The 19,510-nt window shown below is 36.0% G+C and overlaps 1 protein-coding gene across 16 annotated transcripts in view; it reads right to left on the bottom strand.

The window, feature by feature from the left end:
* Positions 1-19,510, bottom strand: part of ERC2 (ELKS/RAB6-interacting/CAST family member 2) — a 509,200-nt gene that overhangs the window by 274,687 nt on the left and 215,003 nt on the right. For 7 of the 16 annotated variants that reach the window (XM_054838820.1, XM_054838826.1, XM_054838832.1 and 4 more), the window contains 3 exons: positions 15,164-15,193; positions 14,093-14,286; positions 8,948-8,959 (listed from right to left, as the gene is read on the bottom strand). In XM_054838820.1, the coding sequence (XP_054694795.1) occupies positions 8,948-8,959; positions 14,093-14,286; positions 15,164-15,193 (236 nt within the window). The remainder of the gene's footprint in view (positions 1-8,947; positions 8,960-14,092; positions 14,287-15,163; positions 15,194-19,510) is intronic. The other 9 variants (XM_054838825.1, XM_054838828.1, XM_054838833.1 and 6 more) reach the window with 3 other exon arrangements.

Here is a 19,510-nt window from a genome sequence, read left to right as displayed (position 1 = left end):
AGACGGATGAAAAAATTCTAAATAAAATTTTATTCTTCTAGTACATTAGACATTCTCTCATTCTGAATGAAGAGAAAAAGATTATATAAAGTAACATACTTCTCTAGAAACTACCTTACTGTACATCAAACTGAGTTAATGAATTTTTTTAAACCTAGATCAAGCCATTGCTCTGAACTGTAAATGCACAGTAGACTGCAGCTATGATACTCCAGTAAAAATCAGCCAGTCGTAATTCCCCATTATTCTTCCTAAATCTTCCTGATCTGGGAAAATTTTCAATAATCTTTCCCAACACATAGAATGCTCCACAGCCATTAATTTCCACTTCATCTGGGCACTAGACTAAAAATAAGGTATCTAAACCACAGCAATGCCTACGTCTGTTTTTCTCCGCATCCAAAAACTTGTTCAGAAAAAATGGCCTTAAACTTCCAACACAGGAATCAATACACTGTAGCAGCTCAGATTTCTGATACTGCTGAAGAACCACCAAACCATGACTGCTAAATACTCAGGTACACTTAGAATATCACAGATTTGAACAAGACAGGTAAAGGGAAAAGCCAAAAAATTCCTATACAGCCCTATAACTTTGTGTCCTATGAAGTCCGGACCAAAGAACCTAGAACACCTTAATCTTTCTGTGCAAAGAGCAAGATGCCCTTACCTCAATTACACTAGCCATTCATTCTATTTAGTTTTTTAATTTAAATGTCTTTGTAAGAAATAGACATCAGCGTCATGGAGACCCAGACTCTGGATCAGCAGAAAGACAAATATCAAAACAGTAGTAGCACTTAGCTCTTACTAGAATGAATATCACTAATTGTAATGACTACATTTAACCACGTGTGTTTGTGTTTTTTCCTTGTTCTTCTGGAATAGCATACAAATTGATCTTGTAGTTCTAACTACAATACATTTAATTCCTTCAGTCCAACTTTTTAAGACAAATATTATCATTTAGTTTCTGCATATACGTATCTTTCAGCTTTCATTTTACAGTAGTGCATAACTGTTGTCTAAACTCCAATGCTTTCATCTCTGATAGCTATAGAAAATCATGCTCTTTCACTATTTCATTAAATTCCTAGCTTTAATTAGCCACCTGGGTACTTTGGCCAAAAAGTTGGTAACGTCAGCCAAAAATAAGTGTTACATGCTTAGTATAGCCTTTACTCTATTTCAGAAAGATTTTTTTTCCCTCAAAGCATCCAAAAAATGCAGACATGCAAAATACTCCCAAGAGCAAAATCTGTAACATTTTCTAAAGGAGTATGTCTCTGTAATAATTTTCATCGCATTAAACATCATTACAATGGGACCAGCTGTCTGAAAGTCAATCAAAAAATTATCCAGTATGTTCGGAACCTGTACTCCTGAACAAATTAAAAAAAAAAAGTGTAATAAACTTACCAAAGCATGTTTTTGGGAGGGGTGAGGCGAGTTATGAAATACAACGTAGTCTATAAAATAAGAAAGTCTTAAAAATACATTTTAAAATTTAATCCTGTACACGTATTTTAAATAATCAAACACCTTCACTTATTGTTCTAGGCATGCACTGAGTAGCACAGGTTACACCTTTACAAACAATTCATGTATGTGAGCAATAAAATTAATCTTAACATTTTACTAGGCACTCTGGATCTTAGCAGCTAGTCATGCAGCAGACCTGATCCGGTAAATCCTGTCCATGTGAATGTCCATTCTGAAGTACATTACCTCAGTAAGACTCGGTAGAAATATTTCCAACAGTTCAGTTCTCACTGTCTTAAAAAATGAGAGTACACGTAGGTACAGATCCAACTAGGCTGAAATCAATCTAGTTTGGTACAACTGCAGTACCAAAAAACAAAAAGGGAAAAACAAAGGTACAAAGCATCTGCCTGGTTCTCCCAATAGGGAATCTTTAAAACATAGAAAAAAATGCATATATGTTGCAGGGCTAAATGCACCAGTGTGAACTGTTTCAGTAGTGCCCTACCAAAATTGATCCACGACCCACACCAAGTGCATATTCGCCTCCAATACAATACACACCCACAAAACAAGCAACATACGTAGAATGGAGCCTAAGAAAGTCCCAAAGCTATACTTAAGCAATTTACCACTTCTAATACCTTACCCCCTCCAAAGTAATTATTTCATTTGGGGTTTGTCTCTCTGGTTATTCCAACAGTCTGATGATGAAGCTGCTATGAATACCTGTTACTTTGTTAAAAATGGTGCCAAAACATGTAATACTGTCTCTGTGCAGCCTCTTTATTCCATTTGATAACACTATACAATGCACCCAAATTCTGAGAATAGAAGCAGCCAGATAATTGTCTGCCTTAAGCAGAGCATGGCTCATACTGATTCATCTGGAACTAAAGTATAACATTGGCGTAAATCAGCTCCATTCTCTATTTAAAAGCTATTACATCATTTAAAAAAAAAAAAAAAAACCCCAAACATTTCTTCTGCTCCTTTTGAATTTGAGAGTCTTCAAGATTCCTTGATTTTTGTTTAGATAGACCCAAAAGAAAAAAACCAGAATTTTTTCCATGTCTGTTATCATAAAGGGCACATTTTGGAGGAATACTTCATCCCCAGATTCCAAGGGATTCCTTTCTTTGCATGCCTGTTTAACCTATTACCATCCTATAGAAAAAAATCCTGTCTGTCCTGTCTCACCTTTACCCTTCTTGCCATCACTATTCCAAAGCAGAAAATCTAGCAGATCTTATTCCCACTCTTTTCCTTTTCTCTATAGAAGAACTATATTTTCGCCTCTCTACTTCCCACTGGAAAGGAACAGGGGCAAGACTTCAGCTGCCTGAACTAATTGCCTTTATAATTGTTTAAACTCCTAAACTGTGTAACAACATAACCCACCACCCTACGGCTGACCCTGTGACACAATTTCATTTTTACAGTGGTGCTATCTGATCTTGTAAGTGAAAAAAATATCCATTCTACAGGGACATAAATGGGAGTAGCTCAGCTTCCATAGCATGTCTATTATAACACGAGATGAGAAGGAAGGTTTGAGTGGACGCCTCCTAGAAAGATGGGAAAATGTTGTCACACTGGGCCTGGATTGCCCCTGCTGCCAGGAAGGCTAACGGGGGACAGTAAGACCATCCCTGATGAAATAAGCTTTTGACAACTGCGAAAAACTTTGTAGTCTTCTATAGAAGAGAAGAAGGAAAGTAAGACTCTCTGGTTAACTTTGGCCAAACTGACTTTATCTTTTGGTAACAAAGGCCACTATTCTGCTACACACCTCAGAGAATATTATCACGAGAAGTTAATATTCTCATCTCTTACTGAAGAAGAATGCTTGGTGGTCTTTCTGCCAGTCACCTGAAGCTGAGACTACAACAAACTCCAGGTCACAGTTCATACTCCATCTACTCACCAGGAGAACTATGAAGCATCCTCTGTTCTCTCTATATTGATATAAAGGACTGGAATCAAAATGACCAGCACAAACAACGGACCAAAAAAACCCAAAAACATCCAAACCAGACAATATTTTAAAATCTCCAAAGAATTTGATTCCCACATCCCTAATTCTGCATTTGAATGCAAAAACGCTGTAAATACCCAGAGTTATCAGTTAAGAAAAATGAAGTTTAGTATATTCGATGTTTTCATTACATTCCCAGCTCCTGTTACCAATGGATTACATAGCTATTTCAGTTTCACTCAAAGCAGCAAGCTTGCAGCCCACACAGATCTATAGGTCTCAAAAAACACAAGGCAATTCTATTACTGGGTTAAAAGAAAAAAGCCGTAAGTTCAAATAATCTTTTTTCTTTTTCTTTCTATCTCCCCGCCCCTCCAATCTCATTATTTCAGATGTTTGAAGCCTGGTTTAAGATTTCTAATACTCAGATTATGACAGTGCTTCAGTGTGACAGCTATTTTGCCTCCAAATGCACCACAAAAAGATATTGTTGTCTTGAGAGAACCAACAACTCTGCCTGGTAGAAATAAAGCGAGTGTCACAGAAGTCACTGAAACATTTCTCGCCTAAAAGACAAAAACATGGGAGGAAGGGTTTACCTAACACACAATCTGGGAAGTTTTCCAAAATCTTTGTTTAAGTGTTTAGTCTGACACAGTTCCCTCCAAAGCCCTAGAGAGATCCTAGAAATATCCACATGAGGATAACGCATGAATGAAAAAGACCTACTAAAACCCTGTTCCAAACTATGGTTCATATCACTTTGTTTCAACACATATCTGCACTGCAACCACTGAAACTCCAACACAGTGCACTGCCCTACTGTCTTTCTCAGCACATTCTTACTGGATGATACTTTATATGAACATGTGCAAAATCCGTACCAGAAGACTCATCTGTCACACATCTCTCTTGCACACCAAAGATTGTTCTGCATTGTCTTCTGATGTTGTTTTTAAGAAAAATAAAAAAAATACCACTGATGACAGGACACTAGATGAGAAGGATATTTGATCTGATTTAATGTGGCAATTGCTTGCTCAGCTATTTTATTAATTGATACCGTTAGCGATAACTGTAACCAGTAACTGGAAATAGTTTGTTGCCTGATATTTGCAGCCAAGGAGCTGAAGTCCTGCTGCTGCTTTATCAGGTCCTTTCCAGCTGCTGTCCAGATAAGCTTTTTTCTTTGTGGGTTTTTTTTTTCTTCCTTTAAAAACACACCAAAAAACACCACCAAAAACAAACAAACAAACAAAACCCCAAAACCAAATCCCACAAACTCCTGATTCTGTCCAATTATTCTCTGGATCCAAGTGCTCCACAGCATGTCCAGCTCAGCCTGACAGCAATCAGGATCAAACCTCCCCTGCTGCACTTCACGTTTCATTGCAATTTCCTTCTGAATCAAATCTTTCAACTGTAACGCCTGGCTCAACCTAGCAGTTCTCAGGATCAATCCAGCCATTATCATTCAATACGTAAATGAAACTTTCCGTGCTTTTGCAGTAGCCTCTTCAGACCTCCAAATAAATCAGGAAGACTTTGCATGATTTCTTGTTCTGACATACTGACTTCCCCTTATTATAAATTCAATCCAGTCACAATCACGTTGTCCAGGCACGTTGCTCCTGCATTATGGAAGCAAGCAATGCGAGTGGAAGAAGTGGTTCTACCAACAGCCCAATTCCTAAATTTAGTTCCCCTGTCTCTTTTCAGTCACAGCTTTTTGAGGGTAAGCTGTGCTATCTCACAATGATTCTTCACACACACACCCCTCCAGCACACAGAGGGAATCCTGACAGCATCGTGCCCAGGCAGTCCCCAAGCTCCCCAGAGGACTGCTGCACAGCTACTTTAGTCACACTTTCTAGAGGTAAAGAAACGTGCTCTGTGGATCTTCCCCCTGGGGAAAACTAGCGGAAGCAGCAGGTCTAGAGAAGCATAGGAAATATTGCTGTCTTGAAAGTAGTAACCATGAAACAGAAAGAGTAACAGTTCCTTATGTTCTCTCTTCCCCAACGCAGCGTTGTGGTGTCAGGTCCAACCCAGTCCAAAGTGGGGATTTTTCCTGCAGGGATGTAGAGCTCTCCTCATATCCAGTTTATGCTGCATATCCATTTACTCCCACAGAATGTCTACACTCCAAATCAAAACCAAAAAAACCAAGCACATCATTGAAAAATTACAAAATATCCTTCCTTATTTAAATAATCCATTTCTAGTTGTCTCAAATTATTATTTTAACCTCTACATGCCTTTAAGTAAACTGAAAGGGCAAAGTATAGAAATAAGCAGTCAGGTTGAGGTGTAAGTCGGATAGGAATGAACAACAATGCATTATCCCGTCCCAGGGACTTGTGTGTATCTTTTTATTGTTTACAGCATGCTTTCTGCTTATTTTGTAATGTATTATTATTTTATTTTTTTTAAGAAAGCAGAATTCCAAGAAAATAAGCTTTCTACTGTAGTATTTCTTAAATAAAATGAATGTGAATTTACACAAATTCAAAACCACACCTGTAATCAGATAAATTTAAATAACCTCTTCTCAAAACGTCATCTCCTTCAAAACGTTCAAATGTTAAAATGTCCACAATGTTAAAAGGTTGATTCTGTATATGTAGCAAACAGACTAAAACAGAAAGACATGACAACAATCTGCCTGTTATCCAATGTGACAACTATGTTTCTCACTCAGAATAACCAGTCTCTCAGAAGAGTAATGTATATCACAGATTCTCTCAGTTTTCATTAGTACACTATCTCCATTTCTCCAGGGAAATTATCTTTGAACAACATATCGCTCTGCCCTTGGAACCATCAAACTGACATTTGACAAAACTGTGGAAGGCTCATAAGTTAAATTTAAAACTCTGTTAAACCTTGCCTTAGACATCTCATTGAGCTCTAGCCTCCCACGGAAACAATTAGGAAGGCCAACATCAGAGGCTGGTGGGAAAATTTCTAGCACTAGTGAGTATATTATACATGGAAAAAATACCCATCTCCTCTTTATCTGCAGGCAGAGAAGTTCAAGAAGTATATAACCTGCTGTAATCTAAATGGAAAAAAGTTACTGTACTGATTCTTATGCTCAGAACATTTTTTTTATTGTACAGGAAGATGCACATGGGGGCAGAAGGGGTGGTATACCAATGTATTCAGTTTTCTTGTTTGCCATCATGCCATCAGTATCAACAGCCAGTCATGTTATAAAACAGAAGCAGCATTTTTCTGATCATTCTAATCCTATATAATTACAGATGAACAGAATGACAGCTCGAGAACATATTGATTAGCAGAAATTAAAGAAATTAATAGATCTGTTTCTTAAATTAAGTTTGGGCCTTAATGATGATTCAAGCTGTGAAAACTTAACACTTCACTGAAATCCCACAATAAACTCTAATCATACGCTAAAACTTATCTGGGACTCTAGGGATGAAAGCTGGCAGGGTTATGAGGACAGTTTGCTTCAGCAAGGTCAGCTGGTTTTTTAGGTCAATAAAACATAACAGAAATTGCACCTCCAACTGCTGAACAAATGTTTCTGCATACTAATCATTGAATTCCAGTGAAATCAACCATAATGACATAGCATAATACCCTTCTCTAAGCTCTCTCTGGCTAGAGAAATTTTCAATCGATGTTGAGTATGTTCTGATAGAAGTGCCAGAGTGGTCACATTCAGACAATAATTTCATCACAGTCAATTCCAGAGTAAATGCATTTAATTAATTTCTGGCAGAAAGAAAGATTCTGAAAATAAATTAAGTATTTTTATAATTCAGGTGTTATAATTATCCATTCAAGCACATTAAAATGTGCTTGTAGTAGATGGACAATTAAAAGAAAGTGTTCATCTGATTCATTACTACAATCAATAAGCCTCAAATTTCAGAAACACAATTTTCCAGCTGGAAAGTAACTTGTGATTGTGACGTGCATTAAAGCACATCAGGAAAAAACCTCATCAATCTTTTCATAATGAGCCATCTTTTGCCATACGGTTCGAAGGCATCCACATCAGAAACTACTCTGACACATCTGAACTGTGAAATGTGAACTGTGTTTGGTTTTGAGACTCAGATATCAAAACTCTCTCAAACTGGCAAGCGCTGCTCTATATGAATAGAGAATGATGTTGTACAAAAGTATACATGGACATAAAAATTCTGAAAACTTCAGATCTGAACACATCATAAAGGCAGACTGGACATTTGCCATGCCTCTAGTCAAATGTGCTGCATGGCAACCTGATACCTGAACGGTATCTGCAAATGCAAAGCTTCGCTACCTGAAATCCTCCTGGGAAGTCTTTGCAGTATACACCCTCCTTTATACTCCAGTCCAGTTATGAAGAGGTAAACACTTTCTGCCTTGATAATGATTGAAAATCAGGTCTGCTCCTGCCTAAAGCAAAGCTTCTTCAGCACAGGAAACAAAACTTTGTGCAAGTTTCAGTCACCAATTTCAGAAATTGAAACATAAGGGATGAGCTTAAGAATACAGAACTGTCTTAAATATCTGTCACAGGAAAAAAAAGCCACACTGTGAAACAAATGGGGAAAGGAAGAAGCAGATGAACTTGTAGTCCAAACCATTTAAAGTTATTAGTTTCTAAAATACCAAGTAGATGTTTCAAGACTTCACTAATTTACACTTTACAGCCATTCATAAGCATGAGAAAGAAAAATTAACATCAAGGCCTACTAAGAGAAAAAAAAATGTTGACTAGATCAATTTTTATTTTCAACAAGCACCACCAGACATGTAGTAATACTTGGTAAGATGACAAGATTACTCAAAAACAGTGCACAAGCAAAAACACTAGCAAACGTGATCTAAAATCCGGAAGAAAGACAAACATGAATCTGACTAGATGATGCTATATACAAACACAGTATATAAAACATACACATACATACACCTCCCCTGCAGTTATGTGCTGGTTCGGAATCTGGCCAGCTCAAACAGCTTAAAGTTTCTGAACCAGAAGCTGAACCACTCCAACTCATCCTATTACATCTGCAGTAACAGTAAAAGTGATGACAGTAAAATATTGTCTCTGATCTTAAGTATAAATCTCCCCGTGTACTCTTGTTATTGTTCAATCCATTACCTGCTGGGTTGGGTTATCTACCAAAAAGTTATTCCCAATGTTGAACTCACTAAACAAAGATAATAAATGTAAAACCAAAAGAAGAAAAAAATCTTCACACAAAACAACATATGAATTGAGTATGTTGTTAATAAACATTTTTTTCTTACTGACTTTTGATAAAAGCATTCATTTACTGTAAAGTTTCTGATCTAGGAGTGGAATGACCAGAAACTTCACAAGGACAAGCAGAATAAAAACAAAAACCAAAAGAGACCAACAGAAGTTATTAATATGGAATCAAAATGGCCAAATAAATGAAGCATCAATGAAAACCTTCATTGTGGAAGGAGCAATTAAATAGGAGAGCAGAAAATACTGACCTGGAAGTCAAGCTGGTTGGAGTAGGGGTGAAAGCAGCAGGTTGGAGAAAAACAGATAGGGAGGAAGACAGCAAAAGAGAATAAAGGGAGGAACACATTAGTTCTTTAAAAATATAACAAGCAGATGTTATATCAGCAGATTTTATTTAAAAAAAGAAAAGGAAAGGGAAGGGAAAGCAAGAAATAAAATAAAATTTCTGTAGCAGTATCCTTGCTGTGCACTGAATGAAACAGAAATTTTAAAGCGGCACCTTGTCATTTGTGGACTGTGGAAAATCATCCATATTTATAACCGCCCAAATGCATGCACACACCAAACAGAACAAATAAATGAGTTGGATATTGGTAGTGTTTGTTGCCACACAAATGTCTCATCATATACCATGAAGTCTTTTTTTTTTTTTTGAACCAGCATAGGTTTGATGACCCACATTCATCAAGTCTTTCCATGAAAGCCAAAACAGCTAAACAATTTGGTAGCTTGTCCAAAGATATCATTTAGAAGTTCACAAAGCACTGTACTTAATAATCAAAGACAGAGATTTGCCTCCCCAGGAAATACAGCCCCTTCCAACTCTGACAGCAATTTTCTTCTTCAGTCTGACAAATAAGATTAATACTTCATAACTGAAAATACTCCAATGTTTGATAACTTAAAAAATACCTAACGTGCCCTTTCAAATAAAGACAGAAAAGGAGGTAGGTAACATGCTAATCCTGCTCTATCTCTTACTATCAGCCTTTGCCCAAACTCTTTCTGTGTCCCTTGGCACGACTACAGTTAAGAGACCACTGTGTCCTGAACTGCGTTAAGCAGCTTGATAGGCAGTCTGGTCTCTCCGGTAAAGGCACTCAAAGCAATTGGCAACAAGGGATTTTTAAATACGGCCCTGCCTGAGAAAGTAATTACTAATCTAGCTCTTCTCCTTTACTACTGCTTTACACTACTTTCCTGCATGGAATTTGTTGTCCCATTAAATGAGGTTGCAGAGAACAGCTGGAATGTTGTTTGCAGTGTCTGGACCCATGAGCAAGGGTGGCCTCTCCGCACCTTTTTCATCCTCAGTTTCACACACGCCCATCCAGTGTCCTTTTTTCTCCCAGTCATTCTGATTTAATCCAAAGGGCACAACGCAGGCGACTGGATACCTGCATTTCTTGCATTCTGAGAGCACTCGGTTATAGTGCTCATCCCTAAGAAACCACTCAATATAAACAGTGAGGTTGCATAGATATTTGTAGAACGTGAAGGTAAAGTTAACACAGAAATGACATGCACACAGGTTCCTAACGACATACTATTCTTGTAAGAGGAATAATCTGATTCTGAGGACTGAACTTGAGCACGCAATTGCAGGCAGCCACGTGTCATAATCAGGTTCAGAAATTTATCAAGCTGCATTTTAAAACGAGTTAGGTTTCTCATTCCCTTTGTTTCTTTTAGAAAGCTGTTTCAGAGCCTTTATTCCTCTGAGAATTAGAAAACTTTTTCTCCCTTTCTTTCTCCTTTCAGTCCATATTTATTAATGGATAATTTATACCCATTGTATTATGTGTCAACACTCTTTTACTTAAATCACTCTTCTTTCACCGCAGTGCTTACCCCTTCACATATTTATAGAGAACAAGCATCCCTACTGAGCCTTTGTTTTGCCAGAGAAACAAACCGCCGTTGTTTGGACTCCTCCCGTGACATGAGCACTCCGTTGCCTTAATTACCCTACCAGCCCTCTCTGCACCTGTTTCCAGTTTTAACTCAACCTTCTCCAACATGACTGATGAGAAGTATAAAGCAGCGTTCCACACGGAGTCTTGCTAGCGTTTGATGACATTAATACCTTTCTATCCTTACTGCAGACGTTTATTCTGACATATCAAGATTCGCACCTCATTATTTAAATCTCTGCTTCATTATTTAGATGGCTCATAATGACACTGCCACATGCAAATTCACCCAATCTTCCTAAACCATAGCAAGGATTATCCTTAGCTTACAGCAGGCAGTCTTACTGGTCCTAACTTCACAATCATGCATTTTGTGCCATTGTATTTCACTTAATTTTATTATTCAAACTCCCTAGCATATGTCATAAATATACTTTTCATTCTAACACCATTAATAAAAGCATTAAATAATATACTCCTTCCATCCTGACAGTTCCTTTTCAGCTGCAGTTACCTCCCTTTGGCTAGGCCCTTCGCATTAAAATTTAAGCTGATTACTATCTTACCCAGTTTCATTTACATTATTAAAAAAAACCCACCAAACATTTCCTTTGTCAAGAAAACCAAAGAAAAACATCAAGCTAAGTTTACCGAAAGTACATTAAGCTGGGATATACTGCATTTAATTTTAACGTGTTCTCATTACAAACAGATAAATCATGAAAGATGTAATAAAAGTTATCAAACAGCTTTAGTATAGGAGGAGGAATTGGTTCTCCTATGTAGTAATAAGAAGTCATAAAATACAAAATTAATATATATATGGAGTAATTTAAGAAACAAACCAACATGTTTGTATACACAAGGAGTAGTATGAATCACGAATCTTAAGTGATGCAACTCAGAAGTGTGATAGCTGCTGAGGCAAGAAAATCATATTAAAACCAAAAGAATTACCATTCATATGAAATCTTCAAGATTATTAATAATGTTCATCTGCCAAATAGCATATACTTGTACATTTAATTGCCCATATCTTGAAGCAGATATTTCTGCCCTTGAGTATTTCACACTTTGTGTCAATACTTCCTAATAAATAGTAGAACATTAGTATTCATCATCTTGTTTTAATTATTTGAATTTGTAAATAACTTTATTACAAATGCTTTTACTTTTCAAACTGATTTATACAAGTACACCTCATTGTGCTGATGAATTTATATGTGAAAATAATAAATATTGTGAAGATACCATAGCTTGCAATACTCTAGATTACAACTCCTCAGAAATTTCTGTTTATAAATTTTCAGAATTTATGTTGTTGCAAATATCTTGCAATGTAAAGATGTTGGCATAGCAGCGAACATGGATCCCAGCAGGCTATTAACCAACAAATACATTTCAAAAGGCATTCATTTTTATATAAAACCCCAGAGAAGCATTCGCATCTGAAGTTTGGGGAAATGTTGAAGATACACTGTTTCTGAGCAAGAAAAAAAAAGGAGAAAAAGTAAGGAGAGAAAATAGCAACCTAGAGCACACTATATGAATTACAAAACAGCGGGACAAGAAGGAAAGAACATTTTCAAATATGCTTCTGTTAAAGTTGCAGTCATTTTCACAATGCTTTATTCCCATAAAGTGGGTGAACTGAGCTTTGGCTCCACCTCTTCCCTTCAATAACGAGCCAATCAAGTAGCCATTACGTGCGGAAAAAGTGGTAGCACTTCCTAAAACGTTACAGCAATTTACACTCCACCTAACTCCCTAGAAAGGGGAATTTCAGCACCAAAGTTCTCTCTCTAGGGACACCAACAGGTGGCACAGTTATACACAGATTTAGATCTTTAGGCCAATGTTTTTAGAAAATAAGGAAAAGAGAGAGAAAATAAATTAAATTTTAGAGAAACCTAAGTTGAGCCTGATTAGTAAGAAGGGTTAGATACCCACTCTCTAAAAATATGTCCCTATTACACCTTTATATTGCTGGCAGATTGCTAGCCTTACTGTACCAATCAACAAATTTGTGCCTGTGCTTATGCATGGTGGAAAATAGCTTTAAGACTCCATTACCAAGTAAATGCAGTAACTTCTGTTGATGAAATCAACAATCAACAATTTTTATGTAAAACCTTTTTTTTTTTTTCTAGTTTACAATAATTAACTTACATATACTGTGTGTATAGGAATTTGGAATTAATCTTGAAAGCTGTACCTAAGTTAAATCCAGTGAGAAATTACATTAAAATTAATAGAATTCACAAACAAATTTTAGAGCATGATGATTCCCAGAAATTGCAACATACTGGTCACGCCACAGATATCTTATTGTAAGCATTACAGAGGCACTTAAAGGCTCATAGCAAAGTTTAACTACTCCATCACATTCAAAGTACAGTATATCCTGTTCAAAAAGTCTGTACTTAGTGGTGCCAAATTATTTTCTGAAAAGTTACTTCAGGATCAACATTCTCATCAATGATAACAGAGTGGAAATTGGTGTCCCAAAATTTCACTGATAAAAATTAATACAAAAATAGAAAATTCTGTCCATTATATAACCCATTACAGGGTTCTCAGGCAATAAGAGCCTGTACGCTGACAAGGTCATAGCTACATCTCTGCATCCCTTGACTCCTTGGTTGTTTGCAATCATTGATTTGTAATCAATAATTCCCAATTTAATTCAAATAAATCTACTCATCTATATCAATTCTTTATCTCTTTTTATATGAAATATTTAAATCATATTAACATTTACTAAAAATTATAGATCACAAGCTTTCCTACTTCATCATGTTCACCTTTTAGATCCACGGAAATTGCTTATCAATTAAATAAATTGCAGCATACCATATGAGAGAAGGTTTCAAGAATCAGTTATGAAGGGACGTGAGACAAATGGATCCCCAAACCCTCCTGTCCCCATTAAAGAAAGACTGTGCAACCTTCCCAGAAATAAGACAAACACTGCCTGGCCAACGTCAGAAAATATTAATTTGAAGTGGACAAACACTACAGAACCAGTGAGAAATAATTACAAGTATTATTAAATAGTTACGATACTGGTTGCAAATACTTACCAATTCTTTTCAGGATCTCTGAGAACTAGTGATGCTGTTCACACCAAAGAAACACATGTGGGGACAGTTTTGATTTACCAGTTATTGAAAAGCAGGGTTGTTCCCCAACAAGGTTTTCTGGGAGGGTTTTTGTCACTGTAAAGTGCCTATGGCTTTTCCTATATGTGTTCCTTTTATGACGACTACTTAAAAAGTGGAAACCGTAAATTGTTCCAAAGTCAGCAGACGGGTGATGCAATTCTCAGGTAGCCATTTTTCTTTCATTTCTGATTCAATTTTACAAGATATAACAAATACTCTCTTAAAAAACATATTCTACTCAACTTCTCTGCTCTGCAATGAAGATCAAGTAAATAAAAACGCTGCTCAATGTAAAAAAAAATCATACAAGAATTACCTTTCTAACTCAGCAATTTTCTTATCTTTGTCATTCTTCTCATTCTCTACTTCCTTGAGTATTTCTAGAAGTCTGTCAACCTCAGCCTGAGCTTTGCCACATTCTTCTCTATAGTACGATGCCTCTTTGTCAAGCTGTTTCATTCTATCTGCAAATTCTGGATTCATCCGTGCCTCCTCTTCAGCCTCATGAGCCTTCAGAATCAATATTTTTAAAAAAAATAAGGATGACAATAATTTATATAGCTTCAAGAGCTTTGATTCTTCAGTCTTGGAGTTAAAATTTTCATTAAAAAGGATTATCGGTATTTCTGTCTGATGACAATATTTTCTGCAGAAGCATTATAAACAGGAATGAAAATATCTTCATAGTCTAAAATTATATCAAATGCTATCACTCTGAGGGGAGAGGGATTTATTAAGGTTTTTTACATATCAAAGTGACATATTTTAAGGGTGTTTTTTAAATTAAAAAATCACCTTGTAATTCATTTAATTCATATTAAGCTTTTAAAGTGTTTCAAATATATAGGAAAATTCTTAATAAAGCATGTTCTCTCTCTTTCCCCATATATACACACACATTTTGTCCAGGTATATATATACGCACACACAGAGATACATATATACATATAGTAATCTGTATCACCAGGTGTTTCAAATGCAGTTTGACACAAAGAATTTTAAAGGAAGAAATTGTTTTTATGCAGTGCTGTTTTTAAAAAGCCAAACCAGTAAGCCAAGTAGTTGCTTTCAGCAGACATTTTACCCAATAATCCTTTTTCTCTTATTGTGAATACTTAACCTGAAACATCGGAAGAACAAGCCCATTGGTGAAAACGGCACAAACCTGGCAAACACATGCATGGATGGGTGGCAGTTTCACAGACAAGAAAGAACGCAATGAATACAACAACAACAGTGCAGAGCCCAATCTTACTCCCATCAAACCTAATGGCAAAACCCCAATTAACTTCAACGGGAGCATGATCTGGCATCAAGTGCTTTAAACTGTTGGCTGGAATAATCACAGACAGATGGAAACAACAATGCACTGCAATGCTTAGCCTACCCCTTGCTTCCCATTATTCCTAATTGGCATCTTGAAAGAGCAGGCAAGGAAAAAACAAGTAGTTTAAGGCAGTGCACATTAAACATAGAAAATTCAGATAACATTCTCTTAATATACAGGAATTTTATAGAAATTCAGGATATTTAGAACTGAAGGTCCTCCAACTATCTTATTGCGCAGAGAAGACGTGGACTTATTTATCTTCTTAATTTCAGGGAATAGACAATGCAAGCAAGCAAAGAAAGAAATGCAGGTCAAAAGAAAACATGCGTGTTTTGGAAAGAATTAATACAAACTAGATATACTAGAAGGTTCGTATTCTTTGCAATGGTTAAAATTTTCTGTATAAATAAAGAGCACATCTGAGTTTAGTATAAATACAACAATTAAAAAATTGAAATTACTACAGAAGAAACTTAGGGGGTTTGCATGTAACATATCATTTAAGCATGAGGATAATAAGAAAAAAGATAGTAGATTGTAAGTGTTATTTATCCCACTGCAAAATTTTTATTCAGAAAAAAAATATTTAGTTACCAAAATAAGCCAAGGGAATGACATGAGAAGCTTTCAAATTCTCTATTTTGGACAATAATACATACTCCAGCCTGAATTCTATGCAGATACAGGACTTTCCTAACACTGAGCCAGTTTCAAGGTAACATCCAGTGAGTATCTTGACTTTACTGTTTCGGTGAGATGCTAGCAGCAGATTGCTTTTCATCCTCATAAATCTTTCTGCTCTAATAATCAACTTTGATTTATAGTGGGTGTTAATTATGTCAAGAAATTTACTTTCAGCTAGCTGTGTAATTTTTTGAAGTAAATGCAATATTCAGACTCAGGGCCAATTATGTGAAAGACTGTGTACCAATTTCCAGTTGCAAACCACTTCAATTTTCCATCAGCTCTATTAAGAAATTAAACAATGTTTAACTCTCCAAAATGAACACTAAGTGTTCTTTTGCAAAGAATAAAAATAATTCCAATATGTTAGTAAAGGTAAATTCACTCTAGGGAAAAACAAAACAAAACAAAAAACAACAAAACAACCCAACTCCCGCCTTTAAGATACCAATAAAACTATGCAAAGAGCATGTTGTTCCCTATTGCTCTTCAGATTTCTCCTCCTCTCCTAAGGGTAAATGCAGAATTTCACAGTTCCCCTCTAGAGGCTATCCCTCTTTCATATTCCTCCCTGTCACCTTTCTTTCCCTTCTGTTCATTTTACTGTATAATTCAGTCATTTTCCTGCCTTGCTTTCATCATTTCATAAACAGGCAAAACACCCACCTTCCTGCCTCTAACCAGTCTTTGCTTTACTTTAGCATAGAGGAACTCAGCTTCAGCTCAATTTTTTTTCCATAGCACCTCTACCCTAGTTTTAATCCAGGACAAGAAGCAATGCAGAAGAGATAGAGAAGTCGGGGAGGGTGGGGGGGGGGTGGTGTGGGTGGGTGGGTGTGTTTATCTTTTTCTTTTCATTGCCACACTGGGCTTTCTATGATGAAAATACATAATTGGGCAAGAACATAATAGTGTCACCAATGCAAAGGTGCCAAATGTTCAACTATCATAGAATATCCCTGTCACACAGCAGCTCAGAAATGTACTGAACAAATTATCTCCTGCACATCTTATAACTATTTCATCTGAAATAATAAATAGAAATTATATTCTTCAGTGTAGCCCTATAACCCCTGCTCAATAACATGCTAAGGAAATTAACATTACATTGCAAAAGCATTTCAATTCTTCTGCTTTCTGTGGTACTCATCCCATTTATGGGATGTGGTTTTGGAAAATTCTGTAGCACAAATTTGGTAATTGTATTTCCCTATGGTTCTCCACAGGAAGTGGAACCTATAAGATATGATTAAATCTAATATGATTAAGTATCTGAGCTATACGGGGTTTTGAGGTGCAGCACAGTTATCCATAATGTCACATAATAAATCAATTAAGTTGGCTGCCTCTACTTTTACAAGCACTTCCTATAGAATATGTTTGGACTATTTGCAGACATCAGATTTCTACAAGGGCATTGCCTTAAAAAAGGAAAGGAAAATTAGTTAAAAAGGGAGAGAAAGAACATAAAACATTTTTTTACAAAGAGCTTTCTGCAGGTGGTAACTTGCAATGAGTCCCTTAAAGGGAATCCTCGTGTTGCAAACAAAGCTGCTGATATTACAAGAGCGCAAAACAATCCATCTGATGTTCCCAGGACAAAGGCATAGAATTACTTATAAGAGCCCCATTATATTTTATGGCTTTGAAAGATGTATTTGGATTTGAACTAGGCACTTTTTTTTAATTGTTATATACAGATCAGAGGTGCTTTGTTGACAGATGGAACTTGACTCTTGAGGTCAAACAGTAGGCCCAAAGGAGATGAAAGGCAGCTCAGCTGATACTGACCCTGCTCCCACTCGGACAGGGCAGATTTCTTTGCCTTTTTTGCAGGCTATGGGAGACAGGCTTGGATCACTTCTGACCAGAAGCTGCATGGTTATCACATGAATCCGCATGCAAAGTAATTGATCTCAAACTGTATCTGTAAATGATAATACTTGTGTGTGCAGATCAGGCTAGTTTTAAACTAGCACACTTGGTTTACGATGTTTCGTCTGTCAGTCTTTCAACTTTGTTCTATGTTATTTTTACAATTCAATAAAAATAGCATATCACTCTACTATTAGAATTTCACTAATTCTTACAGCAATTATGTGTCTGTTCTGATATTTGCTTAATAAGTCCTAGAAATACTTTAGAAGTAAAGTAACATTTCCTTATGTAAACCACAAATTTCCTACAGAAACACTGTAATAGTGTGGCACAGACATGCAACATGAATTATTTATCTATTAAAATTTTATGCTACAATCATACATGCATTATTCTGCATAACAGAAATGGATGGATATAGTATTTCAATTTTAAAGCTTCAGACACAAACATACACAGAAATCAACCAAGTACTTCGAAAAAAAATAGAACAGCAGAATTTACATGCAAGAAATTACTTTGTAAGATCCTTCAAATTGTATTACTTCCAATAATAAACTTAAAAAAAAAAATTGTCACTTTAAAATTTACAGTACTTGCAGAATCCACTCTACATTGCTTAGAACAATCCCTGAAGTTAAATAAAAGCCCCTTGAATTTTAAGGAGACTACGAAAAAATTAATCTGACATTGCTCTGATGGAGCATTTGGAAAATTAAGTCTTTACTATTCAGAAGAAGGTTCACCAGAACTCCAAAGTACATCATTATATTTTCATTCAGGACAAAACCAATCATGTAACTTCTTATAATCAATTTTGCACAAGAATTCATTGGGTATTTCAAAAAGTTCACCTTGCAAAACAAACATGAAGAAATGTGTGCCCGATTCTGTTGATATCTTACTCAACTAGGTGAATACATTGTGAAATCATTTACTATAGAGTACGCAGGATTTGCATCCCTTCTGTATCATCTCCACTTTGGTACTCTTGGTCTAAGAATAAAATACTTCTATCCATTGCTGTATTTTAGAAACATTAGATTCAGCAATAAGTGAAAGTCTTGGAGTTGATACTTCTATGACATAGTAGAAAAAACACATTCCACCACAAAAAAAATGCTATATTCCTGCATGGGCTAAAAGAGGTCAGAGATTGACCGTTATTTCTCTGGCACATGTAAGCAAAAGAGCATTAAAACTTCAGTGGTTTAAGATTAGATTGCCATCTGTTTTTTTTAGAACACTATTATTCTCAAAAAAAAAAAAAGCTGGCAAGGAAACATTCTATTAAATAAAGTATCATAATGATTTGCAGTACAAAAAAAAAAGTTTCAAGTAACTGCTATTATGCCATCTCAAAGAATCTTGACCTTGTAGAATTCAAAGAACATGTTGCCATTGATTTCAATCAAATCACAATTCCATTTGAAGACCTTAGGTGGTTTTGGGGGAGAAGAGGGTCATTACTACTTATGTTGTTAAAAGTAAATGTGTATATATATAAGTAGGAGAAGAAAGAAGATGAGCAAGAAAAGTTTATTTAAGAAAACCTGTCTCATGGATATACTACAATTTCTGCCTGGTGCCAAAGGAAAAGGATCTTGCATCCATTATTTCGGAACTGGCAACAGGCTGTCCTTTTGAAAATTAAGCACGTAACAGTAGATATAATAAATTAAAAAAAAAAAAAAAAAACAAGCAAAAAACTGACTGACTTTGGAATACCACACACGAATAGACTAGGAAGTAACAAACGAATTCCATACAGCAGAGTCACTAATATTGAAATAATGACTGGAAAGCATTTATGAAAATCAAGAGAAAAACTAACACAAAATA

Source organism: Grus americana, chromosome 11, assembly GCF_028858705.1.
Source record: "Grus americana isolate bGruAme1 chromosome 11, bGruAme1.mat, whole genome shotgun sequence".
Classification (NCBI taxonomy): Eukaryota; Metazoa; Chordata; class Aves; order Gruiformes; family Gruidae; genus Grus; species Grus americana.
Note: the sequence above shows the minus strand (reverse complement) of the source record. Positions and strands in the feature narration are given on the sequence as shown.